Source organism: Furipterus horrens, unplaced genomic scaffold (genome assembly GCF_987537825.1).
Source record: "Furipterus horrens unplaced genomic scaffold, mFurHor1.1.pri manual_scaffold_1, whole genome shotgun sequence".
NCBI lineage: Eukaryota > Metazoa > Chordata > Mammalia > Chiroptera > Furipteridae > Furipterus > Furipterus horrens.
This window is the reverse complement of record NW_028327171.1, coordinates 112,687,463-112,710,671: the sequence shown is the minus strand read 5'-3', so window position 1 is coordinate 112,710,671 and position 23,209 is coordinate 112,687,463. Positions and strand designations below refer to the sequence as shown.

At 37.9% G+C, this 23,209-nt stretch overlaps 1 protein-coding gene across 1 annotated transcript in view; it reads right to left on the bottom strand.

Moving 5' to 3' along the window:
- Positions 1-23,209, bottom strand: part of ATR (ATR checkpoint kinase) — a 181,805-nt gene that overhangs the window by 138,283 nt on the left and 20,313 nt on the right. Inside the window, exons 2-9 of the mRNA XM_090278685.1 lie at positions 19,795-19,886; positions 18,070-18,219; positions 15,459-16,336; positions 14,478-14,656; positions 6,983-7,174; positions 5,410-5,597; positions 4,797-4,949; positions 52-244 (exon numbers count right to left, since the gene is read on the bottom strand). Coding sequence (XP_090134811.1) covers positions 52-244; positions 4,797-4,949; positions 5,410-5,597; positions 6,983-7,174; positions 14,478-14,656; positions 15,459-16,336; positions 18,070-18,219; positions 19,795-19,886 — 2,025 coding nt within the window. The remainder of the gene's footprint in view (positions 1-51; positions 245-4,796; positions 4,950-5,409; positions 5,598-6,982; positions 7,175-14,477; positions 14,657-15,458; positions 16,337-18,069; positions 18,220-19,794; positions 19,887-23,209) is intronic.

The following is a 23,209-nucleotide window of genomic DNA, read 5'->3' as shown; positions in this document are numbered from 1 at the left end:
TGATTTTTCTAGTCAAGTTACATATATTCAAATTAAAATATTAATACATACATAAGAATCTTGGGAACTCTGTTACAAGAATTCTGCTTCTGCAGCAAGATAAAAAATCCATTAACACAACTAGTCCTTATTACTTCATGGGAGCTCTGCAGGGCCCAGCTGTAAACTGCCGTTCTCCATTCAAGGAATATTCTTCTTGGAAACAGAGTTAGAAGAAACACACACCGTGATTGAGCCTGTGGTGCTGAAAAATTAAGTCTATTAAGTAAGATTTCTAAGTGTTAATTTTATTTATAAATGTACATACATAGATTCATTCCTTGTTGAACAGTCACTAACATCTAAAATATACATAATATTTGACTTCTGGTCAAGATGGCGGCATAGTAAACATGATTGCTCACCTACTCCCACAACCACATCAAAATTACAACTAAAATATAGAACCACTATCACTCAGAACCATTAGAAATCAAGTTGAATGAAAGTCTGACAACTACAGAATTAAATAAACCACATTCATCTAGACAGAGGAGGGGTGGAGACAAGGAACAAGCTGGTCCCACATCCATGTGGTGAATCAAAATTCGGGAGCAGTATCTCAAGTGCAAAGAGTCCCAGCCCCATACCAAGCACACCAGCCCAGGGTTCAAGTGGCAGGGAGACAAGTCCCCATAACTTCTGGCTGCAAAAACCAACAGAGATTGAATAGGTGGAAGAAATGTCTAGAGGCCCAAGTAGTTCCCCTTAAAGAACCCACACACAGACATACTCAGACTCATTCCTTTTGAGCTCCATCACTGGGGTAGCAGCTTGAAAGGCACCAGTGGTAAACATGGAGGAACTGAAGTGTCTGGCATCACGGTGAGTGCTAGGGGACAGCATCCTCCCAGACAAGAGGCAGGCAGAGGCAACTTTCCCTTTCCAACCCTCCCACCACAGAGCCACAGAGCCAGCAGGCTGGTGCCATATCTGAGACTTCACCAACCTTGCAAACACTGTTTGCCCCATCCTGGAGATCCCCTGAGACTCAGTCCCACCCCATTTACTGGCCTGCCCAAGCTGTTAATCTTCACTTTTCCATGTGAATGGCTGGTCTTGGCTCTTGTTTCACAACTTCATAAATCCTATCTAGCAAGCAACACCTGGCCTCACCAAGCACCCAACCCCTGTACCTTTTGCTAAGTGGCCCCTGGCTCAACACTAGCAGCAGCCAGCCTAGATTCACAACTTGATTCACCTAGGAATCTCCAAGCACAAGTAGCTATCATCTCAGATTGCTTAATAGCTCTGCCAGGGTGGCCCCAGGCAGAACAGATGGGAGATGAACTAGGCCTGCGCACCCAGTGGACAGCTTCAGACCACATCAGAGCACCACCACCCTGCCCTGTACAGCTGATCCTCCATGGAGGGCAGAGGTTGGTAGTCAGCGGTCACAGCCAGTCCATGCAGCTGACCGGCCTGAATCAATCCCTCCCATTAACCTGCCAACAGCAATCAAGGTTCAACTACAAGAAGAGGGTGTACTCAGCCCACACAAAGGGCGCACCTCAAGTACCCAACTTGGATGACAGGAGATGATGTGCCACTGGACCCTACAGAACACATACTACTTTAGGCCATGCTACCAACACAGGAAGTCATCGCAGCTCTACCTAATACATACAAACAAACACAGGAGGCTGCCAAAATGAGGAGACAAAGAAACATGGCCCAAATGAAGGAACAGATCAAAACTCCAGAAAAAGAATTAAACAAAATGGAGATAAGTAATCTATCAGATGCAGAATTCAAAACACTGGTTATAGGGATGCTCAAGAAACTTAGTGAGGACCTTGACAGCATAAAAAAGATCCAATCAGAAAAGAAGGATTCACTAATTGAAATAAAGAACAATTTACAGAGAAACAACAGTAGAAAGGATGAAGCCAAGAATCAAATCAATAATCTGGAACATAAGAAAGCAAAAACAACCAATCAGAACAACAAGAAAAAAGAATCCACGAAAACAAGGATAGTGTAAGCAGTCTCTGGGACAACTTCAAGCAATCCAACATTTGCATGATACTGGTGCCAAGAGAAGAGAAAGAGCAAGAAAGTGGAAATCTATTTGAAAAAATAATGAAAGAAAACTTCCCTAATCTGTTGAAGGAAATAGACATGCAAGACCAGGAAACAGAGATTCCCGTGCAAGAGGGATGCAAAGAGGCCACTCCAAGACACATCATAATTAAAATGGCAAAAGTTAAAGATAAAGAGAGACTCTTAAAAGCAGCAACAGAAAAGCAGTTAGTTCCCTACAGGTGAGTTCCCACAAGCTGTCAGCTGATTTCTCAAAAGAAACTTTGCAGGCTAGAAAGGATTGGCAAGAAATATTCAAAATCATGACGAGCAGGAACCTACAGCCAAGACTGCTCTACCCAGCAACGCTATCATTTAGAATCACAGGTCAGATAAAGAGCTTCCCAAACAAAAAAAAACTTACGGAGTTTATCATCACCAAACAATTATTATATGAAACATTAGAGAGAATTATTTAAGAAAAAGATCAAATAAACAATATGAAAAATAAAATGGCTATAAATTCATATCCATCAACAACTGAATCTGGATATACAAGATGGAGGAGGAGTAAGTGGAAGTTACACTAACCTCCTCCCAGGACCAGTCTGGATTTACAACTTAATTTTGGAGAAATCATTTGGAATAGCCAACCGAACATTAGCTGGAGAGAAGTCTTATAACCACGGAGAGACAGAAAAGGCCACTACATCACAACGTGACCGGGAGAAGGACCAGATCTGCAAAGGTATGGAGAGTGTTTGGTGGTTTTGAGAAATAGCAAAGAAATGAGTGACCTGACTTGATGATGACTTTGATTGTTCAGAGCATTGTAAACATATGTGATCACATCAGATTTTTAGGGGAAAGCTCAGGAGATTTTTGAGATGATAAATAACATGTTTAAAAAAATTACTCTGACATTTATGCGCAGAATGGTCAGTGATGGAGCAGTACAGAAGCAGAAAGACCATTCAGGAAGCTATTTTAGTCCAGACAAGAGAAGATGGTGGCTTATACTAGTGTAGAATTGATGAAAGTGATGAAAAGTAGGTGTATTCTAGATATATTTTGAAAGTATATCTGATAGGATCTGCTGAAATATTACATGTGGGAAGTAAGAGAAGAGAAAATTGAATTGTGAGTGGCTCCGACTTCTGGGATTTGAGACATGAGTGAGTAGTAATATAACTTAAAAATTTGTATCTACAAGTTCAGGAATAGGTATGGTTTTGAAAAACAAACAAACAAAATCCCAATCACTTAAAATTTAAAATCAGACTCTGTCCTTTATAAGAATGGCATTGCAGGAAGGCAGGAAGCAAAGGCGTATTAGCTAGTGGTTGGGAACCACTAAGCCCTAGTTTTTAACGCACCAAAATTGCCACCTTTCTCTTGTAACTGATGTTCTCCAACATTTGCCTTCTGACCACTGGGGCACAGGTGCCTCATGAGAACACAGGAAATGTGACACACTAAAGCTCAGCATACAAGGGCAAGGTGGGCCTCACAAGTTAATCAATTTCAAAGAGTTTTTGAAAGGGGTGCTAATATGGTAGCTTTAAAAAAGGGTTAAATAAGCATTTGAAAACAAAGTCGTACAACATTTATCAAGAAAAACAGTGGGAGTATTTTATCTTAGGTCTTTGAAAAGGTTACAATGTTTGTCGGAAGGAGTAAAACATTAAAATTTGCCTGGATTTAAAAAAAAACAAAAAACAAAAACAACTGAATCTAAAAAACAAACTAAGCAAACAAGAACAGAAACAGAATCATGAATACAAAGTGTTTTGATGATAGCCAGATGGGAGAGGGGTGTGGAGAAATGGGTGAAGAGATGAGGGGATTATAAAGTATAAATAGCCCTGACTGGTGTGGCTCAGTGGTTTGAGCACAGGCCTGCAAACAGAAAGGTCGCTGATTCAATTCCTGGTCAGGGACCATGCCTGAGTTGCGGGCCGGGTCCCCAGATAGGGGCATGAAAGAGGAAATCAATCTATGTTTCTCTCACATGTTTCTCTCTTTTTCGCTCCTTCCCCTCTCTCTAAAAAAATAAATAAAATCTTTAAAATAAAAGAAGTACAAATAGGTATTTACAGAATAGCATTAGAGATACAAAGTACAGTATTAGAAATGGAGCAGCCAAAGAACTTACACTCATGGCCTATGGACATGAACAATGGTGTGGGGATGGCTTAAAGGAGTGGGTGGTGTTGGGTGGAGGGGAACAAAGGGAGAATACTTGGGACAACTATAATATCATAATCAACAGAAGCGGATTAAGGTTGGTTGAGGCCCCAGGCACAGAATAAAATAATGGGCCCCTTAAAAAAAGAGAGACAGGGAAAATAAAAATACATGTTAACCATATTTTATGCAGCATAGTAATGAAACCAAACTTGGTGTCATTAGAAAAAAGTGTAAAGTTGGGGTTTTGCAGGGCCCTTCAGAAGTCAGGGCCCAGGGCGCGCACCCGGTGAGCCTGCCGTTAAATCCACCTCTGATAATCAATAAAATAATTTAAATTGAAATGACATTTTTGGAGAACAATGTGACAGAACAGAGTTGGGATGTGCAAATCCTAAAATTTTTAACGTTTTATATGTCTTAACTGTTTCTGAGTTATTATAAATGTACCTGCTCTCTTACTTATTGAAAAAAATAGAAGTGTAGAAGGCCATATAGACGTACGTTAAACCAAAACAAACCACACAAAGAATTTTGTGACCACTTACAGAAGCTATCTGAAATCCTTTGGCTTAATGTTAGAAGATTAGTGGCAAATGTGGTCGATTTTAACGAGCCATCATCCGAATGGGAATAAATCCATGGAAGTGAGAGCATTCCACATAAATCTTCCAGAATATGATCTTCAAATGAAGTTTTTACTACAGAAACACACAACAAATGATAAGTTATAGCTTTCCCTTAATCATATTTACCTGTTTTTTTTCAATAAAAACAGATGTCCTAAACATCAAGTGGAATTAGAATATTCAATTAACATGGGTTCTCAACATAGAGATGATGCTCTGAGTCCTATGAACCCAAAAAAATTAAATGTAACTTCATAAAAATATGCATCTATGTATTTTTAAGGACCTTAGCATTCTTCAGATTCTCAAAAAAATTTTAAAGCTATAAATAATTTCTATTGCCTGAAAAAGAATAAATCAAAATATTACACAAAAAATTTTGGAACTTGGAAATTAATGACAGTTTAACAAAACTGAAATGAAGAAAACTTTTGGTTATTTCAAACATATGTACACTTACACCTTAGGCAAAAGAGATTTCTATACTGATTATTTCTAAAGGTTATTTTGATTTACTGCTTATTGTACTCACCTTGAATATAAATCAAGGCATCATATATTTTCATTACTTTATCAATAACTGCCTCCAGGTCAGGTTTCTGAACAGATTCCAACAAACTCCTACAGCTCTTAAGCACTTTTGTGTAAAAATCCAAAGACATCCAAGTTATTACTATTGAAGGATTCTTATACTTCCGTTGACAGTCCTTGAAATTATGGCTGCAATTAATACATTTTTTTTAAGACATAGATTAAAATGAACTTTTAGTGAAACCTAATATTGTAGTACACTGAAAGAAACTGGGAGTATAAAACTAACATATAACTTTAAACCAATTCAAAGTAAATATGTAAATCAATTAACATCATTATTATTTTAAGTTTAATCTTTTCATGTCTTTCTAAATCATTCTTAGGATTTGGTAACTAAAATTAATCTAAGATATTTAAATCTGGCATCACCAGGCTTAAAATGACTGAAATATGACTGCATAATTATTAAATGGCTTAGCAAATCCTTTCTTAATAATAGGGAGACCTCAGCCTGATTAGCTATTCCTTCCAATTATTCAAAATTCTGAACTTAATGCAACATAAGTCAATATTTTCTTCAAAATATCCTCCATAGCTCTTGCTGCTGTGGCTCAGAGGACGGGCACCGGCCTTTGAACCAAAGGGTCACCGGTTCGATTACCAGTCAGAGCACATGCCTGGGTTGCGGGCCAGGTACCCAGTTGGGGGCACGCAAGAGGCAACCACACACTGATCTATCTCTCCCTCCCTTCCCCTCCCTTTAAAAATAAATAAAATACATAATTTTTAATTTCCTCCATAACTTTGTATTGGCTAGTTAAGAGTGAATCAGGGCAGAATAGTCAGAGATGTAGATTGCTGCACAGGGACTACAGTCAATATATACTTGAAATATTGCTGGGGGGACCCCCTGTAGAGTACATCTTTTTTTAACCACTATGCTGTACATCTAAAACTAATACAGAATAATAGTGAATGTAAACTGTAATTGAAAAAAATTAATGAATCAGGAAATACAGAATAAATGATGACGTATTGGTCTATAACGTGGCACTAAAAATAAGACTAAATCTTCAGAGAGCTCACACTATTGTTTCTTCTGATAGAATAATTAACCTGTATTAAGAATAATGAACCAAAAATATGCCTCTAATTAGTTCTGAATTCCTCCTCTTATTATCAAAGGCAAGGTTCTTTTAACTTAACATTTGACTAAAAAAAACATTGGCTTTTGAGTTGCATAAAAATGTATTCTGCTACTTTATAAACATGTATGCCCAGGAAAGTTAGTTTAGACTTCAGATAAAAAAGCCTCAATTTCTCTGAGCCTCAATTTCAAATTTGTAAAGTATGCATAATAGCATTTATTTCACAGAATTGTTGTAAAAATTAAGTTATGTATAGTGCTTAGCAGTACCTAGCATTTCACAAGTGCTCAATAAAAAACAAATTTCTATTTCACTAAAAAGTTCGTGTTCTAAGGTCATACAACTCAAGTGAATGAGGTCTCCTAAACAATAAATCCAGCTTTATTACAGAAAACCCCCCCCAAAAAATACAAGTTGTTTTACCAGTCCATGTTTTGAGGAGAACAATGAGCTGTACACAGAGCACTCAGCTGTATGACAACAGCAATTCCTTCTAAAGTCTCAATGACAGGATTCTTTAGACTACTGTATTCAAGGAAAATCTGAAGGGATTCAGCTTTTTGTTTCAGTGCACTCCATAATAAGCTCTTTTTATTCATATCCACATGATTAATTCTGTAATTATAACCACAGTATTTAATGTAAATTTGGTTCAAGTGTGAAAAATACTTAAAACAAAAAATAACACAAACTACTGAAATTTATCCTAAGATGTAAAACAACTTTCATGGCTGTCTGAAATATGGGAATTCTTTGGTCATATTACCAAAAAAGCATTTCTTTGTTCACATTTTTAAAAATTGGTATTAGATCTAGAGTCTCAGATTTTTTCATATTAAGTAAGGGAAGGGTTTAGTCAAGGAGCATGTATGAATGACTCATGGACATGGACAACGGGGAGGGATATGATTGTGGGAGAGGGGGTGGGCTGGGTGGGGGGGGCAATGGGGGAAAAATGGGACAACTGTAATCAAAAAACCAAACATAAAAAATAAAAAATAAAATAAAAACTTAAGAAGGGGTCTAAAGATGGTGGCAGAGTAGGTAGCAGTGTTGTCTGCTCGCTCCCATCGCGGAAGGACTTGGAGTGAAAATACAGAGAGGAGTGAGTGAGTGCAGATTTCAGACAGCGGGAGCAGGGACGGGAGTGTGGGAGCTGCGTGAAGGAGGGCGGAAAGTTCAGCTGCGCTCTCCATCGCCAGGCTAAGTCGCTAGGCCCCCCAACCCAGGGCCTCTGCCACACCGCACCCGAAAGGGGCAGCTGGGACCAACTCATTAGCCTGGATCTGCTTGGAAGCTTCCCCTTGCCAAGAGCGCACTCATCAGCAAAGTCCCGGAGGGAGTCAGCGAGAAGGTTTGGCTGAAACAGCCGGAGGTGTGGGAAGACAATGAACAGCCCAGACTGGGAGAAACTGTATGAACTGAGTCTAGGTGGAGACCTCCTTGGCTGGCAGCTCTGCTCCAGGCGCTCCCGCCAGAGCTCCACCGAACAAAGAGGCAGAACTGAGCCACAGAGAGGGTCCCACACAGGAAAGCTGCAGTGGAACTGCAGACTCGGTAAGGACCCCATGTGGGCAGATGGCGCAGACAGATGGCTCGTGCAGGCAGCACACACAGGCATAGAGGCAGGGATGTGAGCTGGTGCTAGAGTTTGGAGGCAACACAGAGATTTTTTTGGAGGAACAGAGACAGGACTTGAGGCTGGGCTGAGACTACTGGCACGCGCGCTCTGGCCGACCAGCAGAACAGGGTTGCTAGACAAGCCTGAGGAGGGCTGAGGGCGCCGCAGGACCAGGGGTGAGGGGACTCAAGTGCGGCTCACAGCAGAGCAGCAGCAGACCCACAAGTGAGAGACTAGCAACCCCAGAATCAAGATACATCTCCTCATAGCCAGCCAGACACAAAAGATTTGAAACCCATGGATTTTTGACCAGCAGCAGATCCAGAAAAAGAAGACAGAGCCCAAAGGTGTACTGGGTAAAAACTCTTTCTTTAATCGGTTTCCTACCTTCTCTCCCTCCTACTTATCATCTTTAATTTTTGATTCTTTGTTTGTTTGTCTGTTTTCTTTATCCTCCCTCTCACACTAAACAGATAGCATATAAATGCTATATAAACCTAATACTACACACTTCCACTTTCTCACTCCATTCTGCATTCTTCCCTCCTTTTTAACATATGATGTAAATAATATACTGTCCCGCATAGCCTTGACCCTACTTGCTACTATTACTATTTTATCATCTTCCATCTCAAAAATCATCTTCCTTTCATTTAAAACAACTCTTATCTGTATCTTCTATAGTATAATAGTCTTAACTTCTCTACATTTATATTAATACTGGCTCATTTCCTGCTGATAGGGAGATTGTGCATGGGGCATATTTTAGAGGGTGTGGGTTTCTTGTCTGGATTGTGTGTTTATGTTTTAACAGCATCTCCACAAAAGAACTCAAGACAAGGTGGGCACAGTGACCCTCAATCAACTAGCCAGAGAGAGGGATCCACAAAAAGAGTAACTGAAATATAAACAGACAGCTTAAACAAATGGCATAAAGGGCATCCCAAGAGCGTCAGGCTCAGGAGATCAAAGAGACTGCACGACTGAATCCCCCAGGTCTCCTATACAGAATCTCATACCACGAAGGCGGAAAATCAAAGCAGACAAATCTAATAACAAAAACAAATAAGAGAATCCAACATAGGGAAACACAGAAACAACCTCCCAATGAAGAAAAGAGGAAGCCCCAGAAAGAGAAGTAGATGGAATAGACATAAGCCAACTATCAGACATGGAATTCAAAACAATGGTTATAAGGTAGCTCAAAGAACTTGACAAACTGAAACAAAACTACAACGAACTCCAGGGGAATTAAAGGAACTACAGGGAAACTACAAAGAACTTACGTTGAATTACACCGGCATAAAAAAGGACAGAATCTATCAGTAAGAGCCAGGAAGAAATGAAGAATACAATTTCTGAACTGAAGAACACAGCAGAATCATCAAAAGCAGGCTAAACAAAGCACAGAATCGGATCAATGAGTTAGAGGACCATGTAGAAAAAAATTCCCAGACAACGAAACAAAATGAAAAAAGATTTTAAAAGAATGAAGAGGGCTTAAGAGAAATGCAGGACAACATGAGACTAAACAACATTAGAATCATAGGGATACAAGAAGAAGAAGAGGCGCAAGGTATAGAAAACCTGATAGAAAAAGTAATGACAGAAAATTTTTCTAACTTGATGAGAGGAAAAAGTCATGCAAGTCCAGGAAGCACAGAGGGTCCCAATGAAGATGAACCCAAAAAGGCCCACTCCAAGGCAACATCTAAAGACAAAGAGAGAATCCTAAAAGCAGCAAGAGAAAAACAGCAAATAACACACAAGGGAGCTCCGATAAGGCTATCAACTGATTTCTCAACAGAAACACGACAAGCCAGAAGGGAATGGCAAAAAATATTTCAAGCAATGAAAAACAAAGGTTAACAACCAAAACTACTCCGCCCAGCAAGGCTCTCATTCAAAACGGGAGGTGAAATAAGGAGTTTCTCAGACAAAGGAAGACTAAAAGAATACATCTCCACCAAACCAGCATTGCAAGAGATGCTAAAGGGAATGCTTTAAGAAAAAGAGAGGGAGAGGAACACAGGTACAAAGGGAAATGAGTAAATACCTGTCAATAATAATCTTAAATGTAAATGAACTAAATGCTCCAATCAAAAGACATAGGGTAGCGGAATGGATACAAAAACATGACCCACATATATGCTGTCTACAAGAGGCACACCTCAAAAAAAAAGACTTACACAGACTGAAAGTGAAGGGATATAAAAAAGTATTCCAAGCAAACGGACATAAAAAAGAAGCTGGGGCAGCAACACTTATATCAGACAAAACGGATTTCACAGCAAAGGCCATAAAAAGAGACAAAGAAGGACATTTCATAATACTTAAGGGAACACTCCATTCAGAAGATATAATCCTGGTAAACATATATGCACCCAACATACGAGCACCCAAATATATAAGGAAAATACTAGACTATAAGAAGGATAGCAACAGCAACACACTCACATTAGAGGACTTTAACACCCCATTATCAACAACAGACAGATCTTCAAAGCAAAAAAACACCCAGGATATTGAGGCATTGAACAACACACTAGATCAAATGAACTTAACTGATATATATAGAACATTTCACCACAAAGAAGCAAAATATACATTCTTTTCAAACGCACATGGGACATTTTCAAAGATAGACCACATGATAGGACACAAAACAAGCCTCAACAAATTCAAGAAAATTGAAACTGAAATTATATCAAGCATCTTCTCAGACCACAATGCCTTGAACTAGAAATCAACCTCAAGGGAAAAAATCAAAGACATCCAAACTCATGGAGAATGAATTAACATGATATTAAATAATGAATGGGTTAACAGTGACATCAAGGAAGAAATCAAGAATTTCTGGAAACTAATGATAATGAATACACAACAGCCCAAAACCTATGGGACACAGCAAAAGCAGTCCTAAGAAGGAAGTTCATAGCAATACAGGCCTACCTAAAAAAGACAGAAGAATCTCAAATAAAAAATCTAACCCTACAGCTACAAGAACTAGAAAAACATAAACACACAAAGCCCAGGGCAGGTAGAAGGAAAGAAATCATCAAGATCAGACCAGAATCAAATGACATAGAGACGAAACAAACAATTCAAAAGATCAACTAAAGTCTGAGCTGGTTCTTTGAAAAAATAAACAAAATCGACAAGCCTTTAGCCAGGCTCATCAAGGAAAAAAGAGAGAAGACCCAAATAAACAAAATCAGAAACAAAAGAGGAGAAATCACGACTGATATCACAGAAACACAAAGGACTGTAAGAAAGTACTACAAACAACTGTACGGCAAGAAACTTGACAACCTAGATGAAATGGACAAATTTCTAGAAACATATAATCTTCCAAAACTAAATCAACAAAAAGTAGAAAGCCTGAGCAGACCAATAACAAAGAGTGAAATTGAAACAGTAATCAAAAAACTCCCGGCACACAAAAGACCTGGACCAGATGGCTTCACAAGTGAATTTTACAAAACACTTAGGGAAGAATTAACTCCTACCTTCTCAAACTATTCCAAAAAATCCAAGAAGAGGGAAGACTCCCAGACTCTTTCTATGAAGCCAGTATTACCCTAATTCCAAAACCAGGTCAAGACACAACAAAGAAAGAAAACTACAGGCTAATATCACTGATGCACATAGATGCTAAAACCCTCAACAAAATATTGGCAAACAGGATCCAGCAACACATTAGAAAGATCATACACCACGATCAAGTGGGATTCATTCCAGGGATGCAAGGATGGTTTAATATTCGCAAATCAATAAATATAATACACCACACAAACAAAATGAAAGACAAAAATCACATGATCATATCAATAGATGCAGAAAAAGCATTTGATAAAGTACAAGAACCATTTATGATGAGAACACTCAGCAAAATGGGAATAGAGGGAGCATACCTCAACATAATTAAGGCTATATATGAAAAGCCTGAAGCCAACATCATACTCAATGGGCAAAAACTGAAAGCATTCCCCCTGAGATCAGGAACAAGACAAGGATGTCCACTCTCTCAACTCCTATTCAACATAGTGTTGGAGGTTCTAGCCACAGCAATCAGACAAGTAAAAGAAATAAAAGGCATCCAAATTGGGAAAGAGGAAGTAAAACTGTCATTATCTGCAGATGACATGTTAGTATACATAGAAAACTCTATAGACTCCACTAAAAAAACTACTCGACATTATAAGCAAATTTGGCAAAATAGCAGGGTACAAAGTCAATATACAGAAATCTAAGGCATTTCTGTACACCAACAATAAAATATCAGAGATAGAACCTAAAAAAGAATCCCATTTACTAAAGCAACAAAAAAAATAAAGTACCTAGGAATAAACTTAACCAAAGAGATAAAAGACCTGGACTTGGAAAAATACATAATACTGAAGAAAGAAATTAAGGAAGATTCAAATAAATGGAAGCAAATACCATTTTCATAGATGGGAAGAATCAACATCATTAAAATGTTCATGATACCCAAAGAAATTTACAGATTCAATGCAATCCCTATTAAAATACCAGTGGCATATTTCACAGACCTAGAACAAATACTTCAAAAATTTATATGGAACCAAAAAAGACCCAGAATAGCCAAAGCAATCTTGAGATAGAAGAACACAGCAGTGGGAATCACAATACCAGAAATCAAACTATACTACAAAGCCACTGTGATCAAAACACTCTGGTACTGGCATAAGAACAGACATATAGATCAATGAAACAGAATAGAGAGCCCAGAAATAAACCCAAGGGGGAAGGAACATAAAATGGAGTGAGAAGAGCCTCTTCAACAAACGGTGCTGGGAGAACTGGATAGGGATGTGCAAAAAAATGAAACTAGACCACCAACTTACACCACACACCAGAGTAAACTCAAGATGGATCAAAGATTTAAATGTAAGCCGTGATGCCATAAAAGTCCTACAGGAAAACATAGGCAGGAACATTTCAGATATCCCATGTAGCAATATTTTCACCGATACATCTCCTAAGGCAAGGGAAATAAAGGAAAGAATAAACAAATGGGACTACATCAAACTAAAGAGTTTCTGCTCAGCAAAAGAAAACATCAGCAAGATGAAAAGGAAACCAACCACATGGGAAAACATATTTGCCAATGATACCTCAAACAAGGGATTGATCCCCTATATATATAAAGAACTTAACACATCTCAACACCAAGAAGACAGACAGCCCAATTTAAAAATGGGCAAAAGACCTGAACAAACACTTCTCCAAGGAAGATACACAGAGGGTCCATAGACACATGAAAGAATGCTCAACATCACTAACCATCAGAGAGATGCAAATTAAAACCACAAGAAAAAACTTTACACCTGTCAGAATGGCCATCATCAACAAATCAACTAACAAGTGCTGGCGAGGATGTGGAGAAACGGGAACCCTAGTGCACTGTTGGTAGGAATGCAGACTGGTGCAGCCACTATGGAAAACAGTAGGAAGTACCTCAAAAAAACTAAAGGAACTGCCTTTTGAACCAGCAATTCCACTGCTAGGATTATACCCAAAGAATCCTGAAACACCAATTCAAAAGAACTTGTGCAACCCTATGTTTATAGCAGCACTATTTACAATAGCTAAGTGCTGGAAATAGACTAAGTGCCTGTCCATAGATGAGTGGATTAAAAAACTGTGGTACATTTACACAATGGAGTTCTATGCAGCAGAGAGAAAGAAGGAACTCCTGCCATTAGCGACAACATGGATGCAACTAGAGAGAATTATGCTTAGCGACATAAGCCAGGCAATGAAAGAAAAATACCTTATGCTATCACCTGATACAGGAGACTAAGGAACAACACAAACAAATGAACTAAACTGAACAAGGAAGAGAAAACAGTTATCAGCGGGGAGGGGTGAGGTAGAGAAGGGGGATAAGAAGGGGAAGGGTCTAGTCAAGGAACATGTATAAATGACAAATGTACATGGACAACGGGGTGGGGTATGACTGTGGGAGAAAGGGTGGGCTGGCGGGGAGCAATGGGGGGAAAATGGGACAACTGTAATTGAAAAACAATTTTAAAAAAAGTTAACCTAGACAAGCAAGTAAAGACTTTTTAAAAAGTCTTTTAAATAACCACAGTTAGCCATGAAATTTTTCATACTAGCACTATTAAAATAATTAAAGCATTCCTTTAACTACCTTTAGAAAGAAGAAATGATTTTTGTGTATTTAAGTCTAAGCACTTATCTAGAGGCAACTTTTAAAAGTAAATAAAAGTTTTACTAAATGACTAAATAAAAATTGAATGATGGTCATACTCCTCAGTCTGTTTTATTCCTCTTTTGGAAGAGTTTAGAGATGAGCTGAGTCGACGCCTTTTGGGTGATATTCCATCACTTTTACTGCTGAGATTTTCCTGTTGAATTTGGCACTGAATCTCCTCAATAATTTCCATACTTTCCATTTTTAAGGCTGCGTAAAGTGGGCCCAACAAATACTGAGAAAGCAAAAATAATTTCAAAAACTTTCTCTTAGAAAATGTTTATATTATTCACAGACAGCAAAAATGCATTAGGTATCAGTTGTAAGTTTTCTAAAAAGGTAAACTATTTCTAGAGTCTCATTAAGTAAAACGAAGACCTAAATTAATCTATATTATTTCACAGTCTACATAACTCTATATCTAGAACTATGGTTCTATACTCTTAGGAGGCATAACAAATCCTTCTCCATATAATTTGTTTTCCCTCTATCAAAATGCCACAAAAAACTCTATTAAGGGAATTACTAACTTATTTCATAGTACAAACTCAGCAAGTCTTATAGATAAAATAAACTAAAATATTTAATCAAGTTACTGCATATCTATTTTATTGTACTGCCCTTCTCCCACAGTTCAAATAGAAAAAGAGGCATAATTTAGCAGTACTAGTACTATGTACCCATAGGTTTTAAGTTATTGATTATAAACAGTCAAAAAAAATCTGTTAGTGCTCAAAGTTTATGCAGTTGTTAACTGACCCCCTTTTAATTAATAATGCAACATAATGCGTATACTTCGCAAATTCCACTTTAAAACATTCAACTCCATTGGCAGTTCATTACCAACTTAGTGAACAAATTTTTCTAAAATCAAAGTAAAAATCCATTATAGGGAGCTGAAGTAGATTGAACATAGAAAATCATCCCATTCTGAATGTGCATTCTTATTAAACATATACTATTTTCTCATTATATCTTGCATATATGCATACACAAATAATGAAAAAAATACATACTTAACCTTAAAAATGACTTACCTCTGCATCTACCTGAACTCCAAGCACATCTACAAGAGCTCTACAAATATTTGTCACATAAGCCTTCCTAACTTGTAAAGCAGACTCATACGCAGCTGGCACATAATTAAGGAAATACTGCAGTAAGTGGCAAAAAGCTCCTTTTAGCAAATGAGACTTAAGCTGCCTAAGCACACCATTTTCAAACATGACACAGAGTTTTTCCAGCAGCATACTTAAATAGACAGGTTCAATATTCCTATAAGCTTCTGCTTCAAAAGGGAATAGTGTCTTTATCAGCTTTGATAATGGTTCTTCATAGATTTTCAATTGGTCAGCATCCATTTCTACAAGGTGTTTTAATAATTCCAAAAATGAGCTGAAAAAAGTGCTGGCTGGCTGTGCTGGAAGTCCTCCAAGCTCAAATAGCTCAGTTAAAAGGCTAATTGCCAAGGATTTAATTTTTAGACTACCAGATTCCAGTAAAACACAACCTATTCGCCAAAGTAAGAGTTCCTGCCCTCTAAAAAACACAACTGCAATAATACGAATAAGAATTGTTAATAAAGTGACTTCAATAAATTCTAAATTTTGCATATTCATGAACTGCAAAGGAGCTGGCTGTAAATATCCCACATGTTCATCTAATTGACTTAAAAATTGGCTGACTATCACTGGCCATTCCACCAAGTGTCCCACTGCATTTCTTTCGTGGAGGTAAATCAAGTCTTCAAAAAGATGTAATAATTCCTTTGTCAGTACTCCAAAAATAGCAGGACTCTTGCTTTTAAAAAGAAATAATAATGAGCAGATGACATCACAGATTTTCTTGTGTAACATATGACAGGACGGAGTTGCTGCAATTCGCAGAAGTCTTCTTATGATCCAATTACTGAAGTCTTCGAAATAAACAAACAAAAAAAGATATTAAAAAAGTATATCAGAAATACTAATTTGCTAAATGCTTGATAATTTATTTTTAAAGTGCAAACTTCACTAACAAAATAGTCTAAAACATTTCCTATAAAATGGAAATATATTATAGTAATTTAGAATACTAATTTTGGAGTCAGACAGACAAAGTCCTAGCTTTCCATTTTACTACTTGTGTGAACTTGTCACTTACCTGAACCTCTAACTTCATCTATGAAGGGGAATAAGGTCATCTACTTTATGGGTTACTGTGAGGATCAAGTAAGATGATATCTGTGAAATTCTCAGCATGGTGCCTGAAGTTAACTAAATTCTCGATAAATAGTAGTTATAGTGATTACCACCCCTTTAGCAAGTATTTATTGAGTGGCACTTTGTCCAAGAGCACAAGAACAAACCAATCATAGTCCTGTCCTCATAAATCCTATAATATAGTTTCTGGAAGTTTTTGACTAAAGCTAAAGGATATATTTTATATCTTGATCCAGAACAGAAAGGCATATTTACTTAAGTGCATGAAACAAAAGTCTCATGAAGTAGTATTTACTCTTGTTATATGCAATGTATGGTAATACTTTCTAGACTGTTACATTTCATATTCATAACCCACTAACGAACGGGTCATGACCTATTGTTCAAAAACAGTGTGTTTTGTAATACAATTTGAAAACCACTATGACAGAAGAAATGCAGAACACTCTATTTTAACAGAGCATTAAGAAGAAGAAGCTAAGCCAGTCCCAAGCCAGGCAGTCAGGAATAGTGGTCAGAAAAGACTTTCGGGACATGTTATCAAAGCTCAGTCTTGAAATTCAAGCAAAAATTTTTAAAATACTCTGTGCATTGTATACATTTAAAAAATGTTTGTTTTACACCTCTTTAGGAGGAAACCAATTAAAGGACAAGTAGTGGGGAAAATAAAGATAAAGTCTGGGAAAAAACTTCATCTAGAACAGGGGCAGCAAACTCATTCTTTTTTAATTTTTTATTAAATTTATTGGGGGGACATTAGTTAATAAAATCATATAGATTTCAGGTACACACTTCTATAACACATCATCTGTATATTTTATTGTGCGTTCACCACACAGTCTAGTCTTCCTCATTTATCCTCCCAATGCCCTCTTCTACCTCCTCCCTTTCCTTCTTGTAATCACCATACTGTTGTCTCTATGGGGAGTTGGGGGGGGGGGTCGTGTGTGTGTGTAGGGTGTTCGGTTGTTTGTTTTGTTTTTTGGTGACTATGACACTAGGTGGAAAGGTAAAGTCATTAAGAAAAAAAAAGGCAGCTCATTCTTAAAGGTCCAGATAGGTTTGAGGGCCATGTGGTCTCCATGTCAACTACTCAATGATGTTTTAATAGTTACAAACAATATGAGCATGGCTGTGTTACAGTAACCATTGTAAACAGACAGCCTGTGGACCACATTTTGCTAATGCCTGATCTAGAAGAAAGAGGTTACCAAAACCAGAAAAAAGAAAACAGCTAAAGCTTTCAATGGCAAATAAACAAATTTGATTATTTCTGTCCTATTGTGGGTATCTAGTTCACAACAAAATAAAACAATAAGGATGCATGAAATAAAACTAACCATAATTTGACCAAAATGTCTATTAATATATATGCCAATATTTCAGAGAGAAGAAGGTCAATTTCATAAAACAGATTTAAAATCAATGTACAAATAGCAGACCTTACCAATACAACTGCCTTTTGCCTCCTTTTGCCCATGGCTTCCATTCACATTTACAAACATAAGTGGGGAGGACTTCATGATATGCTCGATGAAATCAAGCAACATCACAGAGGTTGGCTGAGAGTCAGTTTTCTTTATGATTTCTAGAGCAACTAAAAAAATACACAATTCATTTTAAAGAGTGTGACAAATTAAACACGAGTGTTTTGTTAAGAAACTAGATTTTGGTGACTGTAATTATAGTGCTCATGCTAAACTGATGGGGCTAACCACTACAATCCTACCTTTCTAATTTTAAATGTTTACTTATCGTGCTCATTCATCTACTATATATCCATTCACCAGATATGTTCTATAGGTCTACAATATGCCTGACACTGTGCTAAAATCTAATAATTATAATCGTCGGCAGCCGTCCGTCTCGAGAGACGATGGTGTAGCTTCTTAAGAGTCTATCTGCACCGCCGAGAATGGCTGTGCAGTCCGACTCGGGAGTGACACGGTATCTGTCTCCTCCCATGTTGAATCGACATCTTGCGATGACGCTGGAGTGTCCTCTCCAGTGAAGCTGAAGCTACAGAGCCTGGGCAGGGTGATATGGAGGGTCTGCTGTTGCCCGTGCAGCAGACCCCCCCCTCTCTTCGCAGCTGAAGGGTCCAAGGGAAAGACGGAGTCAATACAGCTTGGCTTCAGGTGCGCCGCAGGAGTTGCCGGTGTTGACTACAACGTCAAACCGCCTTAGGGACTCCGGCTCCGGATTTTCTGTCGGGGTTTACTCCCTTAGCCTTTCCCCTGAAGAGGTATGCCGCAAGGCAGCGGAGGTTTTTTGGAGTCAGAGTTTTCCTTCTCTGATGTGCCCTGACTGGAAGATCGAACCAGCGACACTTAGCTCGCAGGCCGACGCTCAATCCACTGAGCCAAACCAGCCAGGGCTAATAATAATTATAATACAACATGTTAATTGCACTGATCCAAAGTAAAGGAATCAAATGTGTGAGAAGATCCTGTGAAGGCCTTGATTCCTAAATGATGAAGAGTTAGTAAACAAGGAAGACAGGCTAGTGGTCTAAACAGGAGCACATATAAAAACACATCTTGCAAGTATTCAGGAGTTTGTTGTTATTTTTCAGAAACTCAAAATTTCACTGATTGAAAAAAGGAAGGGTAAATAACAATCACATGTCACAAAATCTGTGCCAAATGTGGCATTAAATCTATAAACCATGAGCCAAATGGCACTCTATATTACCCCTTCAATGTAATTTTAACAGATATGACAGATGTGACACCATTCTTGCTAAGTTTGTAATTTGACTTTTAGATTGCTACGAACAGGAAATACAAACGGAAGTTTATTCAACAACATACGAAGTCACCAGTTGTTTATGGCATTTGCTGTTCTTCAACCACAATATCTAGCTAAAATACAGTCTACCTCATTGGAACTGGCCAAATATTTTTTATCTATAATAATATCCAATATCAAAGAACTCATAGTAAGCAGCAGAAAATCTAGATACCAAATAGGAAAACAGACTTCCTATAAAAATTCTAATTCACATTATGTAACAGAAAATAATACTATTAATAACTTGCTTGAAATAGTAACTATCATAAATATCAATTCTATAAAACTACATAGATAAAAATGCTTACAAAATGTTGTATATATAGAGAAGAAAATCATTTACTTTATAAAGTTCATGTAAGAAGTAATTATTTCTTACCAACATTGACATCCGTAAGTATTCGGTCAATAAACTGACATAGAATTTGCCTTGGCTTCTGTACAACTGTATTATATTCCCCAGGACTTGCACTAAAATACGAATAGAAAGATTTTAACCCTTCAAGGAAGTCACAATTTCATTTGTAAAAAACTCTCTCAAGTTGAACTTATCAAATGTGTTTAATTCTAGTGCTGACATTGATAATATTCTTCTGTTTAAAAATGAAAGAAAAATCTAAAAACATGTTACCTATTTACAAGGAAAAAAAACATGCTAGATGACACCACAGGCATCCAATATGCAAAATGTAAAGTGCCCTGCCCAACATGTAGCCAGTAGCTACATGCAGTAAGCATTCAGCCCTTGAAATATTAGTCCAAATCAAGATACACTATAAACATAAAATACACATTGGATTTTGAATATTTGGTACAAAAAACAAGTACATCTCATTAATAATTTTATGTTAATTACATGTTGAATGTTATCTGGATACATTACTGAGTTAAATAAAACAGATTAAAAATTAACTTCACCTGTTTCCTTTTACTTTTTATAATGCGGCAACTACAACATATGTGGCTTGCATTATATTTCTATTGAGCAGAGCTGGGCTACACTTGTACACTTTTAAAAATCTACAGAATACAGTTTCTTCAACAAATAAATTCCAAGGAAAAGAGGCAAAGGAGACCGATAACTAAGATTCAAGAACCATATCAAACAATTACAATGTATAATCCCACCTTGGATTCTGATTCAAACATTTGAACATAGATTAGATATTTGATATAATTAAGAAATTATGTGTACATGAGAAATCCATATACCATTTTCTCTTTTTTTTTGTATGTTTGAAATTACCACGAAAACTTAATAAAATGTTAAGAAAAAAAAATATTGCATCTTATGACCAATCAAGAAAAAATAATAAAGAGGTCATATGATAATTAAGCAGAATAATGACATCCTAGAATACTAAGGAAATTTAACTTAAACTCCATGATTTGGTGTAAATTACCACAGAATACGATATAAAAATATAGTAGGGACTTCCAGTCAAGATGGAGGCATAGGTAGACATTATTTACCTCCTCACACAACCATAAGAAGGATTATAACTAGCTCAAAAGAGAAAACAACCAGAACTGCCAGAAATTCAATATGCATGGAGTACAACAATCAAAGATTTAAAGAAGAAATATTCATCCAGACAGGTAGGAGGGGTGGAGACAGGGAACCTAGGCAGAGCATGCAGTTTGGCTGCAGTGAGACAGTAACAGCAAGACAGAGGACACAGGACACAGCCATGAGAATGGCAGTCCCACATTTACCTGTGGCAAATAAAAGCCATGAGTGACACCTGGGGAGAGCTCCCAGCCCCAGCCCTGATTCGCAGCCTAGGGTTCCAGCACTGGAAAAGCAAAGCCTCATAGCTTCTGGCTGTGAAAACAAGTGGAGGTTGGGGTAGCAAAAGAAACTGCCCATCACTCAGGAGGGATCCCACGGTCCTAGAATGCACGCCAACCCATCCACTCTGGGAACCACAACCAGGGCTACAGATAAAGGAGCGCCAGTCACATACAGAAAGTGGGTGAAGTGACTAGAACAGGGGTAAATGCCGAGCAAGTGAAATTAATCGCTCTCTGACCCGTCCCCCACATACAGCGCCACAAAGCAAGGAAATAGTTGCTCGGCCCTGGTGACTAGCTAAGGCTCCACCCCTTACAACATAACAGATGTGCCAGACAAGGAGTCAAAGCAGTTCTACCTAATACACAGAGACAAACACAGGGAGGCGGCCAAATTGAGGAGACAAAGAAATATGGCCCAAATGAAAGACCAGATCAAAACCCCAGAAAAAGAACTAAGCAAAATGGAGATAGCCAACCTATCAGATGCAGAGTTCAAAACATTGGTGATAAGAATGTTTAGAGAATTCATTGAGTACAGCAAACACATAAGGGAAGAAATGAATGCTACATTAAGTGAAATAAAAGAAAAATCCACAGGGAACTAATAGTGAAGGGAAAGTAGTTGGTGTTCAAATAGGTAAATTGGAACATAAGGAAGAAATAAACAGTCAACCAGAACAGAATGCACAAACAAGAATTCAAAAAAACGAGGCAAGAATAAAACTCTGGGACATCTCTAAAAGTGCCAAAATCTGAATGATAGGGGGTGCCAGAAGGAGAGGAGGAAGAGCAAGAAATTGAAAACTTATGTTAAAAAAATAATGAAAGAAAACTTCCCTAATTTGGCAAAGGAAATAGACATACAAGTCCAGGAAGCACAGAGAGCTACAAAAAGGTTGGACCCAAAGAGGACCACACCAAGCACATAATAATTAAAATATAAAAGTTTAAAGACAAAGAGAGAATTTTTTTTGGTGAAAAAGGAAATGGACTGCTTATTTAAAGGTTATACAGATTTAGAATAATGGCTCAGATTTCTGCCGTTAAGTCCTTCTCCCTTTAAAACACCCAAAAAATACATAATCCTGCCTCCCTTTGCCAAACCAGCTCAGTTTCGGAACATGCCAGTCAGATGTATCATCTCTCAGAAAGCAGAAGTCCGCAGCTCAGCATTTCTGGTCACAGTTCAACTCTAAGCATCCCTCACGAATCCGTGCTTAGCTTGGCAGGTCACAGCTCTATCAGCTCTGCAGCTGTCTTTTCCAGGCAGGCTTCCCAGCAGGTCTCCTCTTTCTTACTCAGACCTCATGGCATGCTCTTACATGCTCTTACTCCAAACCACATGCCTTCCCCCTTACACACAAGACCTCGTGGCAGACCCCAAAGAGAGAATCTTAAAAGCAGCAAGAGAAAAGACGAGAGTTACCTACAAAGGGACTCCCATAAGACTATCAGCTGATTTCTCAAAAGAAACCTTGCAGGCAAGAAGGGACTGGCAAGAAGTATTCAAAGTGATGAAAAGCAAGGACCCACAACCAAGATTACTCTATCCACCAAAGCTATCATTTAGAATGGAAGGGCAGATAAAATCCTTCCCAGACAAGGTAAAGCTAAAGGAGTTCATTGTCACCAAGCCCTTAATATTGAAATGTTAAAGGAACTTATTTAAGAAAAAGATCAAAACTATGAATAATAAAATGGCAAAAAACACAAGTATCAACGACTGAATTGAAAAAAACAAAAACAAACTAAGCAAACAACCAGAACAGGAACAGAACAATAGGTATGGAGATGATTTGGAGGGTTATCAGCATGGAAGTGAAAGGGGGAGAATGAGGGAAAAAGTACAGACAGGGATTAAGAAGCATAATTGGTAGGTACAAAATAGACAGGGGAATGTTAAGAATAGTAAAGGAAATGGAGAAGCTAAAGAACTTATATGCATGACCCATGGACATGAACTAAGGGTAGGGGTATAGCTGAGGGAAGGGTGGTAC